The 21908-nt window shown below is 37.4% G+C and overlaps 1 protein-coding gene across 50 annotated transcripts in view; it reads left to right on the top strand.

Annotated features, from left to right (window-relative positions):
- ANK2 (ankyrin 2) overlaps positions 1-21239 on the top strand; it is a 336881-nt gene extending 315642 nt beyond the window's left edge. For 26 of the 50 annotated variants that reach the window (XM_072810351.1, XM_072810352.1, XM_072810368.1 and 23 more), the window contains 10 exons: positions 1369-1443; positions 3358-3489; positions 4427-4570; positions 7353-7638; positions 9226-9514; positions 12465-12548; positions 12637-12801; positions 13787-13969; positions 15336-15427; positions 18971-21239. In XM_072810351.1, the coding sequence (XP_072666452.1) occupies positions 1369-1443; positions 3358-3489; positions 4427-4570; positions 7353-7638; positions 9226-9514; positions 12465-12548; positions 12637-12801; positions 13787-13969; positions 15336-15427; positions 18971-19154 (1634 nt within the window). In that variant the 3' untranslated portion in view covers positions 19155-21239. Of the gene's footprint in view, positions 1-1368; positions 1444-3357; positions 3490-4426; positions 4571-7352; positions 7639-9225; positions 9515-11879; positions 11973-12464; positions 12549-12636; positions 12802-13786; positions 13970-15335; positions 15428-18970 lie in introns of all 50 variants that reach the window. The other 24 variants (XM_072810346.1, XM_072810360.1, XM_072810361.1 and 21 more) reach the window with 1 other exon arrangement.
- The last annotated feature ends 669 nt before the right edge of the window (positions 21240-21908 follow it).

The following is a 21908-nucleotide window of genomic DNA, read 5'->3' on the forward strand; positions in this document are numbered from 1 at the left end:
AAACATAAACATGATAAACAGGCAATGGTGATCTTGCCTTTCTCGAGCCGCTGCACGTAAGGCCATGCAAGCTTTGAGTTTTGTTGTTCTGAAGTCCTGGGCTTAGCTTCAAATTAAGCACTTTTGCTTTTGCATATGAATATGTTGGGCTTTGTTTCATATGGTAAGGATTCGTTGCTTTTTTTTCTTACCCTCAAGTACTTTAAAATAATTTGTACTTAATAATTCTGTAATCATTAGGAAGCCATTTGCCCAAGCAGATTTCACATTATCATGAAATTCCAATTGTTGTGGATCTGTTTTTGACTCAAAAGGCTGGATATCAGATACCACTGGTAAAAACTTTAAGGATACAAATATAAGGTAAACAAAACAAAACAAAACAAACATGCTTTTCATTAGAGTGTCAGGTAAATGGAGAATGTACTCCAGTTAGATGCAGCAGACAACAAAAACTCAAACTTTGCATGATGTAAGTGACCGTGAGAGGATGATGACCCTTGGAATTATAAAAAAGGAAACCATTGATGGCTTTGAGAAGTAGCCTCTGGTCTTCCAATATCTCTACAATGAAGACTATTATTCTTAAATTTGTGTTGTAAGAAAATGTCATAATGCCTAAAATGCTGCCCATCGATTAATGGGATTTAAAAATGAATGGGGAAATTATAGTTTGTGGGAGTTATATATAAGCTTACTTAGTAGTAAGCAGACAGAAATTTCACACAAAAGACATCTATACCTATTGATATAATAGACACAAATACATATGCTTTTATCCTCCCTTCTTCCAAGGTCACCAGGACCAAGGAAGATGTTTCTGGCCACCCTGAAAAAACAACAACAACAACAAAAAAAACCTAGGATGGCCTGATTAACCCATGATCTATGTCTCTTATGAATCTTGGATGTGATTTCTTTCAGACATGACCCGGAAGTGATCTATGCTGCCACAGGCAATAATAGTAGGTCCTAACCAGTTACTCCACTTCTGTATCCCATTTATGATTTTTCTGTTTTTTGGTGAACAGGATGATTGTCTTCTGGTGGGCAGTATTCTCTCAGATAATTTTTTTAAATAGTCCTAAGATTACTAAAAATCAGCAACTTGTATAATGTGGCCTGTGACTAGTCTTGATTAAAGAGATATGGAAGCAGTTGGTTTTCATGATTTATAATTAAATTTATTTCCCATTCCATTCCAGAAATCAGGCAAACACACAATTTAAAATGATTTAAAATATAATAGCTAACTTGTGCTATTATCAAATATTTGGACAAGTGACTTCCTTTCTTTGGATGATCAGTACTGTGGTTGCTCTCTTGTCATAGACAACCTTTGGCCATTCTGTTTTTGACCTTCTATAGATCAACAGGATGAGCAGGAACGGATCGAGGAGAGGCTGGCATATATTGCTGATCACCTTGGCTTCAGCTGGACAGGTAAAATTAGTGTGACTCATTTTTTCAACAGAACTTGCTTCGTTTAGGAAACACAATTGCATCAGCCAACTATCATTAACAGTGAAGAAGACCACGTGGAATAGTAAAAAGAATAATAAACTATGAACTAGAAAATCCAGGCAGGCCTTTTATTATCTCTGGAATTTAGAAAAATAGAACTTTAAAGTGGGGGATTTTGAGAATAGATCCAGTGTCACCATCCTCCTTTCGGAGCTTTGGATATCCAAACTTTGGGGAGATGACTGTGTTTCAAAATCATTGTTAGATGTAATTGTCATGAATTTAGTTGGAGATTTAATCTAGGGCTTCTTATTTTAGACATCTTATATCAGATATCTTCATCATGAACAGTACTCAAATTTGCTTTGGATGTGTGTTGAAATATATATAATACGATGTTTCACTAATTTTCTGAGAAATGAGGCTATTTCAGCATACAAATTATAATGTATGTTAAATTATTAAAGGAAATTAAATTAGAAAATCAATATGATAAATAGAAATCCATAAAACCCTTAAAAAGGTAATACAAAGCAGAAAGAATAGTCATCTCCTCACTTTTAAACAATTGTTGAATGCTGGTCAGATTTTTTTTAATAGGGGTTATAGGGAAAGGAAGGACATCAAAATGTCCCTGGTTGACTAATTAAATAGGTAACATTCAGAATTATTTAATTTATTTATTAAGTATGTGTGCATTTGCGTATAAAATGTAACATCTATATACTTGTTGAAAATGCAAACCCTACAACCATACAGAAATGGTATGCAATGAAAAGTGTAAATAAGTTTCTCATGCCTGCATCTGATATTCTATCTCTATGCCTCAAAAGTAACTGCTTACACTTTCTCATGTATTCAGGAAAAAAAAGTATATATATATATATACATATATATATATATAAATACATCTATGTGTACTATTTAAAAATAAGCACAATTTAAAAAATAAAAATAAGCACAATTTTCCTCAATACTACTCCTTATAAATATTCCATCAGCATAGACATATTATCTCATTCTTTGAAATGGCTATTTAATTTTACTGTATCGAAGTATAATTTTATCAGTGGCCTTTATTACTGGATATTTAGGTTGTTTCCTGTTAATGACAAACATCCTAGTGCATTGGTGTCTTTTCATGACTGTCTCTATAGAGTATATTACTAGAAATAGAATTGAATATCTGCATAAAGGATATATATATCTTTAATTTTGAAAGGTATTGGCCAATTGCCCTCCAAAGAAGACACTTATTTTTACACACACACACACACACACACACACACACCACAATATATAAGTGTCCACATACAATGTTAATGGTAGACTTTAAAGAAAAAATTTGTGGCTTTTTCCCTACGTCAATTAATGCTTCCCAGAGCTTTTATTTATGTGACATCAAATCAAAGAAAGGAGTCTATCCAACCACCATAATATAACCACAGGCAGTATTTATCCAAGTATACAGAAATAGCATTTATAGTACTTAAAATGTTACTTAATGATGATTAAAAGTGAGAAAGTCTATTACTCCTGTTTTCAGTAATTTATTTTCCATTACCTTGGTTAAGAGTATAAGCCTGTATTAATGGTCCAGTCTGCATTTTGGAATTAAATGGGTCTGAATTATACATGTTTTATCATTAGTTGCCTCAAACTTAGTGTTTCCACTGTGAAAGTGATCAATTCTATAACCAATTTTAAGGAAACCATCTACAGTTAGGTCTAGAAGAACAAAGGCATGTTGAGAGTCACTTCTAATGCATAGGGGAGAAAAGGAACCCTGTTACAGTAATACAAAGAATGCATCATTTACTGAATCACAAAGCCATGTGTGGAGACTCAAACTTTGAAGTTAAGGTACTTATGGAGTAATATTTTCTTTTCTAGAATTAGCAAGAGAATTGGATTTCACTGAGGAACAAATTCATCAAATTCGAATTGAGAACCCTAATTCTCTCCAAGACCAGAGTCATGCGCTCTTGAAGTACTGGCTAGAAAGGGATGGCAAACATGCTACAGGTAGGTGGGGAACTGTATGTAAAAAGCATTAGACTAAAGGTTGAGATATAAGGCCTATTCACCAACCCTTTCTTGCAAATTCAGTAAAATAATAAAATAATGAATGCCATCCATCTGAAATACTACTGTAAACAAGTGAGAACAAGCTATGACATTTCTAAAATAAGCTGACAATTCTTACCCTATATTCCCCTGAGCAAGGCCAATTAGTGGAAACATTGGCTGCTAACTGGAATGTTTTTAAAGTCCTAAAATTTTCTAAATATGAGAATGGACAGTTACTTTATTTGTCATTGTTTTATTGGTAGTGCCTTACCTTCAATTCCTACTTCCTTTACTCCTAAATTACTCCTAAATAACTTAAATGAGGGAAAGATGTCAAGAAGATATTCTTTATAATGATTTGTATGTAATATGCTGGCCACATCAAATAAAGTGAGAAGTGGTAAAGACCTTTACTTTGTCCCATTCTTCAGCTAGTCTAAATTTGCTACTTCCTTTAATGTCTCTCTAAAGATCTACCTAGAGACCTCCCTTATTTATAGCCAGTCTACATTTGCCTTTCCTTCTATTGCCATTCTTCTAGGTAGGATTGCCAGATTTGGCAAATAAAAATAAGTCAACAAATACTTTTTCAATATAAGTATATCCTCAGGTAGTATTTGGGATATACCTATGCTGTAAAATTTGTTTGGGTTTTCATCTGAAATTCAAATTTGACAGTGTCCTGTCTAATATCTGGCAACTCTACTTTTGGGGCTTATGCCTATGCTTTCCCACTTTTTCATACACATATCTTTTCTGTTTGCTCCTTTTTACAAAGACGTTTAATAAGTTTTGTTGTTTCCTGTGCAAATACTAAAATTTTAGTAAGGCAACTAAATGAAAGACATTTTAGAAGGAATACTTTTTAAATGCTTTTTCTCTGATATTCCAGATACCAATCTCATTGAATGTCTCACTAAGATCAACCGAATGGATATTGTTCATCTCATGGAGGCCAGCACAGAGCCTCTCCAGGAGCGCATCACTCATAGCTATGCAGAAATTGAACAGACAATTGCACTGGATCACAGTGAAGGTCAAACAATTAGTGTGTGTGGGTGTGTTGTACCTGTGTTTAATTCGGGCAACTGGACCAAATCTTCCTTTATTTAGAGGGTGGTCTGTGGACTTTGGTGATCACACATTTTTCTCATTTTCTTATAAAATATACCCATATTGCTCATTCACCAACCATTGCTCATTCTTTATTATTTCACTATTGTCCTAACCTGTTTGGATTGCTATAACAAAATGCCATAAATTTGGGAGCTTAAACAAGAGAAATTTATTTCTCACAGTTCTAGAGAGTGGGAGTCAGAGATCAAGATGCCAGTATAGTCAGGTTCTGGTGAGGGCCCTCCTTTGGGTTGCAGATGGCCATCTTCTTGCTGTTGTCCACACGTGGGCAAAGAGATCTAGCTCACTCTTTGGCCTCCTCTTATAAAGGCACTAGTCCCATTAAGGGCTCTACCCTCAGTGACCTAATTACATTCTAAAGGCACCACCTCCAAATACTATCTCACTGGGATTAGGGTTTCATCACATGAGTCTTAAGGGGATACAAACAACAACATGGATGACCTATCCAGTGCCTTTTTTTCAGTTCCTTAAAGGCACTTCTGATACTTGGGTCTTTCACTTTATTTTAGCTATCTACTTCAGTGCTCACAACCAAGACTATATTACTACCACTGACCATACTACTTCTGCATCCTAACTTGAAGAATTATGCTTACTTCCTCTTCTGCTTCCACACCAACAATTCTCCAAACCCACTGGGACTACTAGCCTTTGGCCCTACCACCTACTAAAGTTTCTCTAGTCCATTCTTATTTTTTTTTTGTATGGTCACCCACTTTCTTTCTTCTTCTCTTTCTTATCTCTATTTTATACCTTCTCTTCTTTCAAGCCTCTAGCATTTCTCTTCTCTGTATTCAAATCCGATGACCAAGCTTCCTACTTCTTAGAAAAAATAAGGATCGTCCTAAACAAATGTCCATATTCTTTCTTTCTTTTTTTAAGATTTTATTTATTTATTCATGAGAGACACAGAGAGAGAGGCAGAGACATAGGCAGAGAGAGAAGCAGGCTCCTCACAGGGAGCCCAATGTGGGACTCGATCCCTGGACTGGGGTCACGCCCTGAGCCAAAGTCAGATGCTCAACTGCTGATTCACCCAGGGGTCTCCATATTCTTTCATCACAAAATCTGCATCTCTAAGTGCATCTCAATGCCTATCCTCTACTTTCCCTCCTGTATAAAATGTTTGTGCTTTGCTAAAACCATCATCTCTTGTTTTGTACTGGATATTGTCCCCTTTTTATCCAATTAAGAACCTCACTCCTATAGTTATCCCCTATAGTTTCCTACAACTAGACCGTGCTCAACAGCATTGAGCATTAAAAACAAAACAAATCAACTCCTTTCATCCCATATTCCTCCTTATATGATTGTTCTGTTTCTCCATTTTATAGAAAATCTCTTTAAAAGTATAGCCTAAATTTCCTGTATCTACTTCATGTCTTCCTGTTCTCTCTAGAACTATCTCTAGAATCTATGCCAGACTTTTGTCATCACCACCCAATGGAAAACAGTCATAAAATTCACCAATTATTTCTTCTTTCCCAAATACAGTGAGTAATTTGTCAGTCTTTAGCTCATGTACCCCTTAGTACATTTGACAAAAAGAAGTAATCTCTCCTTATAGTATTTTCTTCACACTTTCCATGATAGCCTCCCTTCATGTTTTTTTCCCCACTATTTTACTGGCTATTCTTCCTTGGTTTCTTTCTGTAGCTTCGTACTTTTCCTAGATTTAAATGATGATGTGTGTCATTGTTCAGGGAAAGCTTATCCCCTCTCCTATCTCTCTCCTTCTTTCATAAATCCCGCCTGGCCTCCCTGCTGTTCCCTGGGCACCCTGCATATTCTCAGGCTTTGGGGCTCTGCTCCTTTTTGTTTCCTCTACTCCCGAGTGTTCTTCCCTCAGAGCATCAATACCCTTTTGTCTTTTAACTTAATTCAGGCCTCTGCTTAAAATCCTCTCCTAACAGGACTCTTTCCTGACAAGTCTACCTAAAATACTAACCCTATTTGCTCTATACTTTTACCCTGGCTTCTTTTTCTCCTAAAATTTGTCATAAATACATATCTGCAGAAATCAGATTTCAATGAGGACTTTTTTTATCTTGTTCACTGCTGTATATCTAATGTCTAAACAGCACCTAACACATCGTTGATACTCAATATGTATCTGTTGAGTGACATAACTCAGTCATAACTCTGCTAAAATTTTTTCAGTGACTCCTCACTGCCCTGGACATAATCAAATTCCTTAGCCTGGCTTGAGAGACCCTCCATAAAAAGGGTATTAAACTTCAGAGTGTTGTTAATATAAGTTAATACTCTCGAAGTACCTAGAACAGTGCCTGACACATAATCAATTTAGAATGTATGAGCTATTATTAATTATTCTTAAACTCTAATTCTTACTACTTACCTTCTGTGCTTCAGTATCCCAATGCCTACTTATCATTAGGTCTCCTTAAAATGTCACACCCTCTGCATTTCCTTTCCTAATTCTTTAACCCTGAGTTGGGTGCTTCTGCATTCATTGACTGGCACTGTGGCCCAGTCACTCTGCACTTTAATAGACTCTTACTTGCCTGAGCATTGCTAGATGATCTGCATCTTGAAGGTCAGCTTTGTAGCCATGGGTCTATCACAGGATGTGGCACATTAATAGTTACTCAATAAATACCTGTTTAATAATAAGTGAGCTTCAATTCAATGGTTAATTTCCATTTTCTCCCCTGTAGGCTTCTCAGTACTTCAGGAGGAGCTAAACACTGCACAGCACAAGCAGAAAGAGGAGCAAGGTGCTTCTAAAGAAAGCGAGTCCTGTGATCACCCTCCCATTGTCTCAGAGGAAGACATTTCTGTTGGGTATTCCACTTTTCAGGATTGCATCCCCAAAGCTGAGGGGGACAGCTCAGCAACAGAGCTCTTTCCCCAAACTCACAAGGAGCAAGTTCAACAGGATTTCTCAGGGAAAACGCAAGGCCTGCCTGAAGAGTCATCTCTTGAATGTCAGCAAGAGTACTTGTGAGTGTCAAAAGAAAGCCCATCAAATGTAATTCTACGAAACAAGCCAGTGTGACAAGTGTGCCCACGCATATACAGCTGTAAATGGTTTTCAGGTGGTTTTCAAATAACCTCACCAATAACAAGTGCCAGAACTACAGAAAAAGAGCAAAAGAGTTGAGACCTAATTGTGACAGCCTCATGTGGTAGATCTGATAGAACCAACTTCCAGTCCTGTGACCTTGGGCAAGTCCCAAAGCCCTTTTGATTTCTCTTTCCACCTCTCTAAGTTATATTAATATATTCCTTATTCATTTCATAGGGTCACAGGTCAAGGATGTGTGTGTGAAAGCATTGTTTCAACTATAAAATTTCATATGGACCTCATTCTTATTACTCATTAGAGTACTGCCCCTCACTTCTCTGTAGTGCTTGGACAGGTGCCAGTTGTCCCTGGCTCATTGAGAGTGTGAACAGTGGCAGCATACAGTGAAGCAGCTCTCAGTGTGTTTCACCAAAGCGATGGGGTGGCCAGCAGTAAAATTGGAAACACAACACAGATTATTCACACGGAATGGTAGACTATTAAAATAAGGTGGGATGGGATCAGAGTGGGAGTAAAGAAAGTCTTTGGGAGAGCTTCCGGCCAAAGGAAGCTACAGAACAGGCAGCTCAGAACCCAACCAAGTTCTGGGCTTTTATAGAAGCGAAGGAGAAAGAGTTGTTTAAATGGCACTTGTTATTTAGAGAAAGAAAACAGACTATTGCAAAAGGAAATTGTGTCCCCAGCCCTGAAATCTGAGAACAGTGTGTCAGGAGATTGCATCAGAGCATTTCTCTTGTCATTAAGTGAGTTTTGTGCTGGGGTCACTGGAACTTGAAAAGAGAGTGAAGTGAATAATAAAATCATCTCTATTTCCACCGAACCACCACCCTCCCAACTACCTTTAGATTTTAGGGAAGAGAAGAAAAAGAAAGAGAAAGAAACAGGTGGGAAGCAAAGAGGGCATATCAGGGAAGCACTTGGGGCATTTAATATGGAGTGACAATAATGTACAGTAAGTTAAAAAAAAAAGCAGAGATTTTTCTTATTTAGAAAATTGGAGTATAAAGATTGCATTGGAGTAACTCCAAATTATAACAGTAGAAAAAGTTTTAACCAGGTCTTTCCATGAAGTCATATAGTTTTCCAGAGGTATAATAAGATTCTATATATTTACAGTTATGATAATGATATTAACATGGGGTTTATATATTGGTTTTTAAATTTTTTCCCCAAACTTTGATTCTTGCCTCGAAAACCTTATTATTTACAGATCTTTGTTATATAAACTTTCTCAAATCTTCAAGTTCACCTTCAGTTATCAAAGAAAAGATGAAATTATAGTTTATATACTTTGTAGAAATTAGGAAATGGTAATACATTTTAGGATAATTTTTTATCTCTAGAATACACCTTTCTTAGTCAATGCTAGATCAATGTGCGGTAATTTAACATGACTTCCCTGGACCATGAAGGTAAATTCCATCTTTCCTTCCAATTCCCTTGCTTCAGCAGAACGAAAAATGCATATGCTTTCATGCTATAACTTGGCTTCTCTGTTTCAGTGTGACAACCCCAGGGACGGAAGTGTCGGAGACTCAAAAGCCTACAGCTGAATCTGCCTCTCCCAGCAAGACACCTGAGGAAATCAGGACCCCTCCTGAGGAGGAGAGGCCATACCTCCAGACCCCAACATCTAGCGAGCATGGAGATTCTCCTATCATACAAGAACCCGAAGAGCCCCCAGAACGTGGGGAGGAGAGTCCTCGGAAAACCAGCCTGGTGATAGTGGAATCTGCTGAAGACCAGTCACAGATACTTGAAAGACTTGATGAAGATGCAGCTTTCCATAAGGTAAGAATCTACTCCATTTCCTTGCCCACAGGCAGTGAAGCTACAAATCTTCCCCAGTTTCCATTTCTCTGATGGCTTATGTTTTCTCTGAAAAAATTAACCTGGGTCATGTGAACCTCTCAATCCCTTTTAAAACCTGGGGACTAGAGAATCTAGAAAAAAAAATGATACACGTTCCAATTCTAGCTATTTGATCGTGAGCTCTAATTGGAAAACCATTTGCTAAGGAAAATGAACCCTGGTGTGAAACAAGATACCTGGATGTAACTTTTCAAAATTGATAACCATGGGCTTGAAGACTAGTAAGAGGGATGAACAGGGCCTCAGGTAAGTGCCAGCCATGGAAACGTGTGGCAGGCAGACTCTGATTAGATCTGTCTGTGCTGTCAGCTGATGAGCATGCAGATTGTGGATATTTAGTGGGGTTTACCTCCTCAAAATTTTCTCATTAAAGGAAAGATGATTTCCAAAATAGATCTCCTTATATCTGTTTTTAAAATGATTTTGAAAAAAAGGACATTGTTCCTCAACTTCTTGCTGATTGAGAATATCAGAATACCTGACTGGAGCAGGAGCTTGCATCACACCCTTTCCTTTGTCATTAAATGAGTTTTGATGTTCTGAAGAGAGGTGGAGACCATATTAAGAAATTCACATAAACCATTTATTCTCAAAACATATTCTAATCTCTCCACATCCTCAGCATTAACTGGTGGGGTCTGAGCCCTCCTCAGAGCTTGTGAATCGAAATGAACCTCAGAGGGGGAAGGGGGACCCAGAATCTGTATTTTAGGTAACTCCCTAGATGATTCTCATGCACAGAAGAAAGTGCCAGGATCTTTTTGCGTTAAATGTAATTTAATATCAATTAAATTCTATATTTTTCCTTTTATTTATTTTTTATTTTTCCTTTTAGAATCCAAAAACATTTTCTACATCAAAGTGTTTTTAAAGCATTACTATATGTCTCAGTAGTAGAGAATGAGTTATATAAAGGAACTGAAACTTTGAGGAAAAGAGTACAACTTATCTGCGGGCTGAAGGCTCACATTTATTTTTGTTCACCGTGAGGATGACATCTGCTCATAAATCTGCAGGATTTATCTAAAATCATAACTAAAATTAGGAGAGGTTCAGACGAATGAAAACTGTGTCCCAATTTTGGCAGTTATCTTAAATAATGAATTCATCCCATGAATGGAATTTTATTTTAAGTTTACATAGAATTATTCATCTCCCAAGTTCTTATCTTAAATGAATTCTAGTAAAAATGTTTCAAAGATGCTATCTGGACCTAAAAGTTAACTAAATTTAGCCTAAGAATCTATTGGCTAAATGAAGTATAGCTCTCAAACAATTATTTGGATAATTCATTTACTTTTTCAAAGCACATAAAGAAATTTTGATAAGTCCTTCTGTAGTCCACTTTATACAGACCCATTCCATTTATTCGTGATGAATATCCAATTATCTCTGTGATCCTTCCTAGTTTGACCCTTAACTTCTCATGACCCTATCTTGAGGATCCAATTTCAATCACTTTTCTTGCTGATCATATTTCTAGGCAGTAGATTCCTGAATATATTTAAAGTATAATTTGGCTTAGATTTAACATGTTTTCTTTTAGTAGAAAAGCATATAGCAATATACCAGATATTTAAAAATATGTTGGAAAAATTTCATTGAGTTTTCTTTAAAAAAAAATAGCATCCCCTTGAGAGAGAGTACATTGACAAAATGCTCCCAAGATATATGTTCTAATCTAAAATTATGTTTTAAATTCCATCTCTAACTCAGGGCCAGACCCATAATATCAGACTGGCCAGTGCACCTTAACTTCTCTGCAGAATGAGTCTAATATTCATAGCCTGCCTCCTTTGTTCCCAGGGAGATGCTTTACTGGCTAGATAACAACTATTAGGAAATACTGACTTTTTGCAGAAAGTTGTGCTCCAAGCATAAGTTATTTCTATACCTGTGGGTTAATCATTTCAAGACTAAGCCTGAGTGTCAGTGGCTTACAAGTGTTGTTTGTGCTGCTTAACTTCTGTGTTTACATCTAGTTATTTATCAGGAATTTAAGTCCAAGAAGTGATGTGGACAAGCTGCTTATTTCTTCTGACAGATTTTGACAGATGGGCACTCAGACAGCTTTCAGAATTCCAGATTTTTTTTTCATTCATGAACACAAAACTATCTTCTTATCAAAATGTGAGATAGGCACACACCTGTTTGCCCTGCTGGCTTTTCCACCAAAGCTTCCATGAATGAGACTTTGAGAAAACAGTGTGAACTAACGCAGAAACCAGTAGTGAAGACATTCCTTAGCGTGTTAAACAAAACAATGCTTCCATGCTTCCACCAGGAGCTAACAGAGGAATTAGGTGAGCTGGAGGCCAGCTCAGATGAGGAGGCGATGGTAACTACCAGGGTTGTCTGCCGACGAGTGATTATTCAGGTACCAGTTACGTTACTGCACGTCTGGGACGCTTCTGTCCCCATAGCCCTCAGAGAGTGATAGACCTGGAGCATTGAGGGCTTGGCATGCTCTTTAGGTAGTGCATGGCCATTCAAAAGCAGATCCTTTAACTCTCCTAAGTTTGGTTTGTTTAAAAAAAAAATGCAGCAGTGATGACATTGGCAGCCCACCTCCAAGAGAGCGAACAGCAAGAGCAAGAGTGCTTCTTCACTCCCACCCACCTCACCTCGCTTGTCTGTTTTTGTTCGTATGTTTGTTTTACACCTAACTTTGGTCCAGTTCTCCTAAGCATGTTATTACCCATTTTTTTCCTTTCTTTTAAACATACTACTCGACAGGACTTGGCATCTCAGCAGTGCTTCTTAGTAGCTCCCTTCCTTTTCTAACATGGCTCACATTATAAGCACTTGGGAGTAGTTTCTCAGAATTGGTACCAAACACCAAAGTGACCCTTTTCTCTCAACCATTTAGGGAGATGATATGCCTGACATACCCCCAGAAACAGTCACAGAAGAAGAATACATTGATGAGCACGGACACACTGTGGTAAAGAAGGTATTAATCTAATGTGGTTGATGTCAAACTTATCAGTACCCTGGTACTGCCGCTCAAAGACGAGCTGCATGAATAAAATATCTTTCAGGTCACTAGAAAAATCATTAGGCGGTATGTATCCTCTGATGGCACAGAGAAAGAGGAGGTTACGATGCAGGGAATGGCACAGGGACCCATCAGCATTGAGGAAGGAGATGGCTATTCCAAAGTCATGAAGCGCATTGTATTAAAGAGTGACATCGAACAGTCAGAGGTAAGATCATCTGATTCTCCAGCCTGGTTTTATGGAGAAGTATAAATTAGAGTCAGAAGAGGTGGATGCATTTGTTTATCTCTAATGGCCCCTTATATGGCACCCTGATTTCAGCTCACATTCGTTTTTCTCTTCATGATTTTGTGGAATTTTAAAATAGCCATAGAGGAGATTTATAGCCACTATAGTCATTATCTCTCTTTGGCCCTTCTTATTTCTATTTCCTGTTTAATTCATAGTCAAGTACATACAACAGAAATCCAAAGTCAAATTTCAGAAGACCAGATTTTCATTTGCTGGCAAACAATGTCACACAAAGCGCCTACTCTTGTGTTGTTGTGCTTGTTCCCTGGGTGGGATGGCAGCCTTCTGTAAGGCACTATAGATAAATATCTGAGAGTTAAGCTTATGCATTTTAGAGTCACTAAAGCCAGGATCCCAAGAATCCCTGATCAATAGTTTTCTTTCTGTTCTACTTCTCTCTAAGGAACAGTTACCTCTTTGACATATAATTTCTGACATACTCACTGTTTTGCATTCATTCATATCCTCAAAATACTATTATTATACACAAAATTTCTCTAGAAATCTACTTTTTCAGTTTTTCATATCTTTGAAAGTTTCTTCTTTGGGAATTAATTTTATCTTCATAATGTCAAAACCATTTAAACTTGGAAAGAGAGGGTTCATCTACAAGCTGTTATGTCCACATTGCACTGAGCAATCGGTTTCTCATTCATAATACTTCCTGACAGATTTTCTTTCAAGTGACTCATGAGTGGTTGGTTTGGTGCTGAGTACATTATAGCAGCATTACCAATTGATGCTTTTTGTAACTGCTTCTCTTTTCCAAAATACTGTTTTCTAGAAGACCAATATATATCATTATAGGGTTTTGGTGTTTTTGTTTTTCTACATAGGAAAACTCATCACTGTTACATTGTGTCAGTCAGAAACTGTGTATCATGTGTCCTTCATTCATTAGGTAACTTTGTCTGAGCCCAGCATTTTGTCCAGTACCTCACAATTTCAGGCTGAACCAGTGGAAGGCCGTAGAGTCAGCAAAGTTGTTAAAACAACTGTGGTACATGGAGAGAGGATGGAGAAACATCTGGGTGATTCTAGTTTAGCCACTGATCTTCCTTCAGCCAAAGATGACTTTGAAGAGGTATAGAAGCATTATCACTTTTTTGGTTTTGTGTTGTGTGTTTTGTTTGCTTTGTGTTTAAAAAGAAAATGGTTTATCATTATGTCATTCCACATATGTGTTCATGGGAGGGTACAGACTAATTCAAGAGTAGAACTCCTGTTTGTGTAACTCTACAGCGAGTTAATGTTTCCACAACTTGTGATATTCATTGGTACCACTATAAATGCTTTAAATATCAAGATGACCAACATTGACTTCAGCTGAATCAGAATCAGAATCTTTAGAATTAGGTCATGATCGTACATCTTACGTGGAAGTCCCGGAAGTGACTTCCCAATTACTAAGAGAAAGAAATGAATAGGTTGCAAATTATCATTACTAGCTGATATTTTCAAATGTTTCCAAAGATAGGCATTAAAGAAAGTTCAGGTTTATTTTAAACCTAGAAATAAAATAAGCATTTTTAATTATTTAAGTTCTAATTTCCAATAATTAGGTAATGAGTCTATGGGGACAGATCCTTCCTAGGTACAAGAATCCAAAAATTCTGAAAACCAAAACAAATTTTGTAAGTTAGTAGCAAGCTAATTGGGCAGTGAAACTTAAGATGAGCTGACATGGAGGGGTTTTTTTTCTTTGTCCTACCTAGAATGAATATTCATATGTTTTGCTGTTTATTTGTTTATTTATGAGTTTGATTGCAGGATGCTGTCCCAACCCCTTCTGGGGTATTAGAATGTACATTGTATATATCATACTACCTTCCTAAAATCCAAAAAGAAAAAATTCTGAATTCTGAAACACATCTGGTCCCAACGGTTTTGACTAAGGGATTGTGGGCATATGCAAACATCCACCAAACATTTTTTGCTATTGAGACATTTTGAAGTTAAATGTTACATGTGTGTTCTCATCTATACCCATGGTATGCGTTAGGATTATATATGAATGCATTGGGATTTGAAAAGCATACCTTAATGAAATACTTTTAAGGGAAGCATTTTGACCTTGGATAATCAAAAGATGAATTATGTGAGTTGTACACTGTAGGCCGTATTTATTTGTTGCTTATTGTGTCTCTGATCATTATATTTACCAGTGGAGTCTCCACTGGGAAAGGAAGGAAGATGAAATGAGGAGAAAATTAAAAGTCAATCAGTTCAGCTATTATTTACCAGCATTTATGAAGCATTATAATGCATGTCCCTCACAAGTGGGAGAAATTTAAATAAAATTCAATACTTGCATTTGATCTTAATATTGTTTTTACTTATCCTTTCAAATATATTTTTTATACTTATTATCAATTAAGCAAAGTAATAGATTATTTCTAAGTCTATGGTTTATGATGGGTTTTGTCCTGTTTTCTTTTTTCTTACTTTAGGCTTTGAGTTATACAGGTAGCCACATGAAAGTGCACCTCCCCAGTTTAGTAGAGAATGAAATCCTGAAAGAGGATGGATCAATAATTAAAAGGTTTGGGTTAGCATGGGGTTACGCTTTGCCAACTAACATCTTAAATTTTTCTCCAATTTTAAGAAAAGAAAAACAGAGCCCCTACATATACCCTAACATCCTTTGGGAACTTTCAACTCTCTCTGTATTGTACACTTTTGTCAAATGGTAGATCTGTCAATGTGTCATACCTATAGATGCTTTGAAGGTAATACTAAGGCTTGAGAATGAGACACCTGTTTACACAATCACTCCTTGGGTTTTAGCAAGTCATCAGTTTTGCTGAGGCCAACTGCCTGGGATAGTCCAGGATAGTTGTGTTGATAGATTTGGAGCACATATGAAGAGAAATCTAATCAACTGCTCACAAATTAATCTTGTGACCAGCTGCCTTCAGCTCAATCTTAGCAAATCATAACTTTGTGTGGTACATGCTTAAGGTTTTTTTCTTTCTTTCTTTCTTTCTTTCTTTCTTTCTTTCTTTCTTTCTTTTGTTTTGTTTTGTTTTTAGCTCCTTCTAAAAGCTTTGAGCTAGTTCATGATCTGGCATGTGAGTGGCAAATAACATGAGCATGAGTTTGATACCAACAAACCTGAATGTACCTAGCAGTACTGAAACCAGGGAATCTACTAAGTTAAGAAAGAATCATAAAAGCAATAAGCAACTCACTTTTGCACCTATAAAAGGGGACCAGCTGTGAAACGCTCTGGTCAGCCCATCCCTACCACCAATTTGATGTATGAACTTCAGTACCCTTGCCTTGTCTCCTGGCCCTTGTCTCTGGTCCTTTAGCAGCACCATGCTAATAAAGTGCTCTCTGCTTCTCAGTGAAAAGACACAATGGAAATTCAAGTTACTATTGTGCTTTCCATGTCATTGTAAAGAAGAAAAAGATTGTCATTTATAGTACTCTACAAAGCTATTTTTAGCCTGTAGAACATAATAATTAGAACAGTGAATTAAAGGTTCTATCACAATTCCGCCCTCCAATCACATGTGAACAACCACAGCAGCTAAGAATTTAAGGGTATAATTGCCAAGAGAACTATAAAAATGCTACATAAACTAAGGATAAAGTGCTTTTTATACTCTGAACTTTTTTAAAAAAAGATTTTATTTATTGAGAAAGAGAAAGAGACAGGGAGAGGGAGAAGCAGACTCCCCATTGAGCAGAGAGCATGATGTGGTGCTCCATCCCAGGGCCCCAAGATCATGGCCTAGGCAGAAGGCAGACGCTTAACCCACTGAGCCACCCAGGCACTCCTGTACTCTAAACATTTAAGTCTTTTATTCAGTTACTCAGACAAAGCCATATAAACCATGTACATATCCTAGCATCATGAGATGTTTAAATTGGAATACATTTAGAGATGAGTTAATCCAAAGTTCTCAATTACAACTGGTGAATTTGAAGCCAAAGATACAGATAACTCAAATTCTATAGCTATTTAGTTCTGGAACTGTATTTGTCATGTATAACACTTTATCTTGTATGTTGCTGAAGACATTTCATGATGCCCACTGCTCCCCTTATATGCATAATGGGTAGATTCATTTCACTGCTTGAAGAATATGCATATGCATACTCATAAACACATTCATCTACACATATCTGCACAAAATATCAGGGATTGTCCTGTGAATAAAGCTTATCCCCCCACACCAGTGCCATGAAGGCTTCTCTTAGCTCTTGGCAGAAATAGTCAGATATTTGCCTTTTGGGAGAAGAAAAATTATAGGTGCTACATAGTTTAAAAAAAAACAAACCATGATCTGATGTCAACCATTGGAACCAGATTTGACCTTTTATTAAGAAGAGCAAATTTAGTGTGCCTGGGTGGCTCAGTCGGTTAAGTGTCTGACTTAGGTCATAATCTCAGGGTCCCAGGATTGAGCCCCATATTGAGCTCCATGCTCAGTGGGGAGCCTGCTTAAAGATTCTCTCTCCCTGTACCTCTTCCCCTCTCTCTCTCAAATATATAAATAATTTTTAAAGGAACAAATTTGTTTTCAGATGCAAAATAATTCATGTGGTGTCAAAGGAAGGGAGAGAAGAAGAGAACATGAGAGGAGAAAGAAGAAGGAAACAAAAGATGCCCAAAAGAAAGCTGAAAACATTTCAGCTAATAGAAGTCATTTAAAAAAATAAATAAAAATGATCTTAAATGCATGACAGTGTTAGAAGGCAGAATAATGATGAGAGCAGAACCTCTAGCTCTTTAACACTAGGAATCAATAAGAAAAATGCTGGGTAAAGTCATGAAAACTGCTCATTTCTTCCATGGTTTTCAATGAAGATGCATGGCATCATGGTAAGGATTCAGGCTCTGGAATCTTTGAGTCTTGGCCCCACTTCATACTAACTGTTATTTTGTATTTGGAGCATTGCTTAAAATCTCTGAGATTCATTTTCCTTATTCATTATAATAATAGTGCCTGGCACATTAAAAATGTTCACCACATATTTACGGAATGAATAATTATATTTAGAAGTAGTGAGAAGAAGAGAGGATGTACAAATTACAGCATAATCGTTTTCAAGAAGAGATACAGGAAAATAGTACAAAATATTACAGTACATCATAGCCCCTTTGTCGAGTAATCACTAGTTAAGAGGGAACCAAGAAAGCAGCAGACTGTTCAATGGCATAGAAGACCAAAAATGGGCAAAGTCCATTGAGATCTGAGCAGACGGAGGAAGAATTTGTCTCGGTGTTTTTTTTCTTTCCTCTCTCTTCCCCACCGTCTTCAGATGGGGTTTCAATATCTGGGCAGACCTTCATCTCTCACTGGTACACCTTCCTCTATGTTGATAGAAGAGGATTCCAGTTTTAAAGATCTGTGTCCATGGAAAAATTTTCCTAGAACAGGATGCAACTCTAAGGAGTAAGCTGGCAGTGAAGGTGTTTCAAAAAAAAAAAAAAAATCAAGAACTATTCTCAGCCTGTCAAGAAGTACATATGGAATCCCTGTTTCAGGATGAGCCAAGCTTTCCTTTTCTTTTCTTTCTTTTTTTTTTTTTTTAAGATTATTTTATTTATTTTAGGAAAAGAGTATGAGCAGGAAGGGCAGAAGGAGGGAGAGAGATTCTCAAACAGATCCCCACTGAGTGGGAAGACTTATGCAGAGCTCATTCCCATGATCCTGAGAATACGACCTGAGCCAAAATGAAGAGTCAGATACCCAACCAACTGCACCACTCAGGCGCCCCAAGCCAAGCTTTTCAAATCAGTGTGCCTTGAACAAAACATGAATGATTGGTTACTTTTGGAGAGAATCACATTAAAGCATGGTTTTATTTATTTGAAATAGTTCCTTAAGTTTTAAAAAATACTCTTTGTTCCAAAACACTTTAAAACACTTCATGACTCATATCAGATAGAAGAAGCCATGTTTCAAAGACAGATGTGGAAAGATGGCTGTTGTTCAACTAATAGCTCAGTGTAGAATTATCCGGAGGTAGGACAGTAAAGTACTTTCATGTCACGGTTACCCCCATTCCAAAGATGGTGGCTGTCTTTTAGTGAAGAAAGCATAATTCTCTCTTGTCTGCTTTCCTCCAGGACAACAATGAGTAAAGCCAGTACACAGAAGAGGGCTGTGGTGAAGGACCAGCATGGAAAACGCATTTACTTGGAGCACCTGGAGGATGTACCAGAAGCACTAGACCAAGATGACCTCCAGCGCGACCTCCAGCAACTCCTTCGGCATTTCTGCAAGGAGGACTCGAAGCCAGAGGCCAAGTGAGGGGCTGCCCAGTCCTCACACCAGAAACCACACATTCACTCAATATGCAACTTCCCGCGTCATTAGCAGAGTGACCTAACCGGCCTCATGGGATACCCTGACACTTCCACTTTGAGCAAATACACACCGCATTTTGTTTCAGTTTTTCCCCGTCCTCTCTCTGACTGTAAGCTAATTTGTGACCAAAGATAGCATCCTTCAGACTGGATGCTGTATCCACTACTTTGTTGTGTCTGTGCTAAACTGGGAACTGGCCACCTCCATTGTTCTTTGCTCCTGCACAAGCTCCATGAAAATCCATCGATCAGAAGAACTTCACCTACAGACCTCTTCAAGTGATGCTATCTAGGAGTCCTTCCAGGGGATATCCTTATACCATGTATATAGCTAAAATGCTCAGATGAACAACATATTAAATTAAAACCACTGCCTATCATAACTACACTGGGCGTCATGGAATAAAAGGCCTCTAGAAATTGCTGAACAATGGTTAATTAAGATATTGCTAACACAATCGAATGATAATACAGTTCTACTGCAAAAGAAGCACTTCAGACCTACCATGTCCTTAGAACTTCCAGAGTAGCCATTGCTCCTAGTTAAAGATGGGTTGATAACCTCAAGGAACTATCCTAACTAAGCACTTACTGCTGGTGCTGGCCAGCCTTGATTTAGGATTCTCCAACAGCCACTCTGAGGGAAGGGAGAAGGGGAGCAGACGGCTAAAGGAAGGAATCAATGAGGTATTCAGCTGCTAGCAGCCACAGCTGGTGGCGTTCTAGCATCTTCAGGTCTTTTAGATTTTGGACACATTGGCAGGGTATTTTAAAAGCTATAACTACTGTAGTTTTCCAGTTTTCATTGCTGCTTTAGCAAACCACGCTGTCTTATTGGTGGTACTTTCTTCTGGCCACTGCACTGTAGATAATTCATTGGAAACAAGATTTACCCTCTACGCAAAAGGTTAAACTCCTTCACCATGTTGGAGTGGTTCCCCTCTCCTGACCCCCCGCCCGGGTTTATATCTTCTCTAATACCTGCATGTAGCATTTAAAAATCAAAACCACAGTCAAAACTCCTCTTCTGATCACACTGATGGTTTTCATTCTTTTGACCCTGAGCAAGCACTTTTCACTTTTCCGCTAGGTCTGTTTTTTAGCTTGCAGACAAGGTTGAGAAATCCTTACCAATTTGGTTTTGGTTAAAATTTTTGATTTATTTATTTGAAATCCAAACTCCCTTGGAAACTCTGAAGTGCATTTGTGCACTTTTTTGTTTCAAAGAAGGAACTTTAATCATCTGAGTGATTTCCATGTCCTATTCCTTATTCCTCTAGTGGTTGAAGCTGTGTAGCATTTTAACATATATATATATTCACAAATATATTCATATAAACAGTATACATTTCGAATCAGTTATTTGTTAAAGAAAAGTATATTCAATGAAGATGAAATTAAAAAAAAAAAGAGTCTATCCTCCAGGGATTGAACATTTTCCAATTCTATCTGGTCTTTTCCTGTTGTGCAAAAATGACTCATTGCTCCGAATGTCAAAAACAAATGTGACAAACAATGGCACTTCATCATTTCAAGTAATGTTGCCAAGGGAGAAAATTTCCTGGGAGGGAGGTTTCCCACAAGCCAAATCTCTTAAGCCTCAAATGCTAGCACTTTTTGGCAGTTGGATAGGAAATAAAGCTTTCTTTGGCAGCCAAAATGAGAGCGGCTCATGGTGAAACTTTTTGAGACACGCCATGGCCTTCTTGTCAAAACCTTCACTGGAGCTCAAGAAAAGCATTTCTGTTGTGTTATTTGCAGTGCAGATGATGTCTGTGTAACAACATAATGGTTATTCACCTTTTTTTGATTTTTGATTTTTGCTGTGTAATCAAAAAACTTGAATACTGTGAGAAGAAGTGAATTTTCAGTTGATGAATCAGCATCTTGTTCCCATGGTGATAACACTAATTGAATATATCTATGAGGGCATGTATTAGTTAATGGAAAAAAAAATACAACACTAACAATACATAGCTGCAATGTGTACAATGGCTGATTTAATTAAATAAAATGTACAAGTGTTAAATGTGGCAACAGTAATTTATTCTTCTTTATCACTTAGTCTGTGATTTCATGAGATAAGAGGTTATTAAAGAGATGACATGGGTATGAAGCCAGAAAGGGCACAGAATGCTCTTTCCCTTCTAATTTTTATTTAGTGACTGAGTATGCTATATAACCAACACTGTATATAAGCACTGAAATGGGTAGAAAGATTTTTGTCCTTGCCCTCAAAACTTTTTGTTATGCAAAAGGAGAAAGACAAAGATTTATATTTAGTTTCGGATCATCAGTAAATAAGAAATAGGAATTTGGAGGCTGGGGGCAATGAGGAGAGGGGAACCAGAGATTGGTAGGACATTAAGGCTCATTGGGCAGGAGTCTCCCATTTCGGTTCTCGCTTATAATACAGGGGTGCTCCAGAAACACCTTCCTCTGGGAAATAGCATTTCTCTGGGGTGGGTGAGCGTGTTATTTATCTCATGGCCTGAGAATTAAACATTAAATGGGTACATTAATATGAGTAACAAAAGGGCAGAAATACACAAAACTGAAATCAGTTGTATTTGGAGAGTTTTTTGTTTTTGTTTTTATGAAAGATCCCTTTAGTGCTACTATAGTATTTTTTACCATAAAAACAGTACAAGAAGGCATGGTTAGGAAACCGAATAGGTTTTACTTAAGTCCTATCCAG

The sequence above is a fragment of the Canis lupus genome, chromosome 33 (genome assembly GCF_048164855.1).
Source record: "Canis lupus baileyi chromosome 33, mCanLup2.hap1, whole genome shotgun sequence".
NCBI lineage: Eukaryota > Metazoa > Chordata > Mammalia > Carnivora > Canidae > Canis > Canis lupus.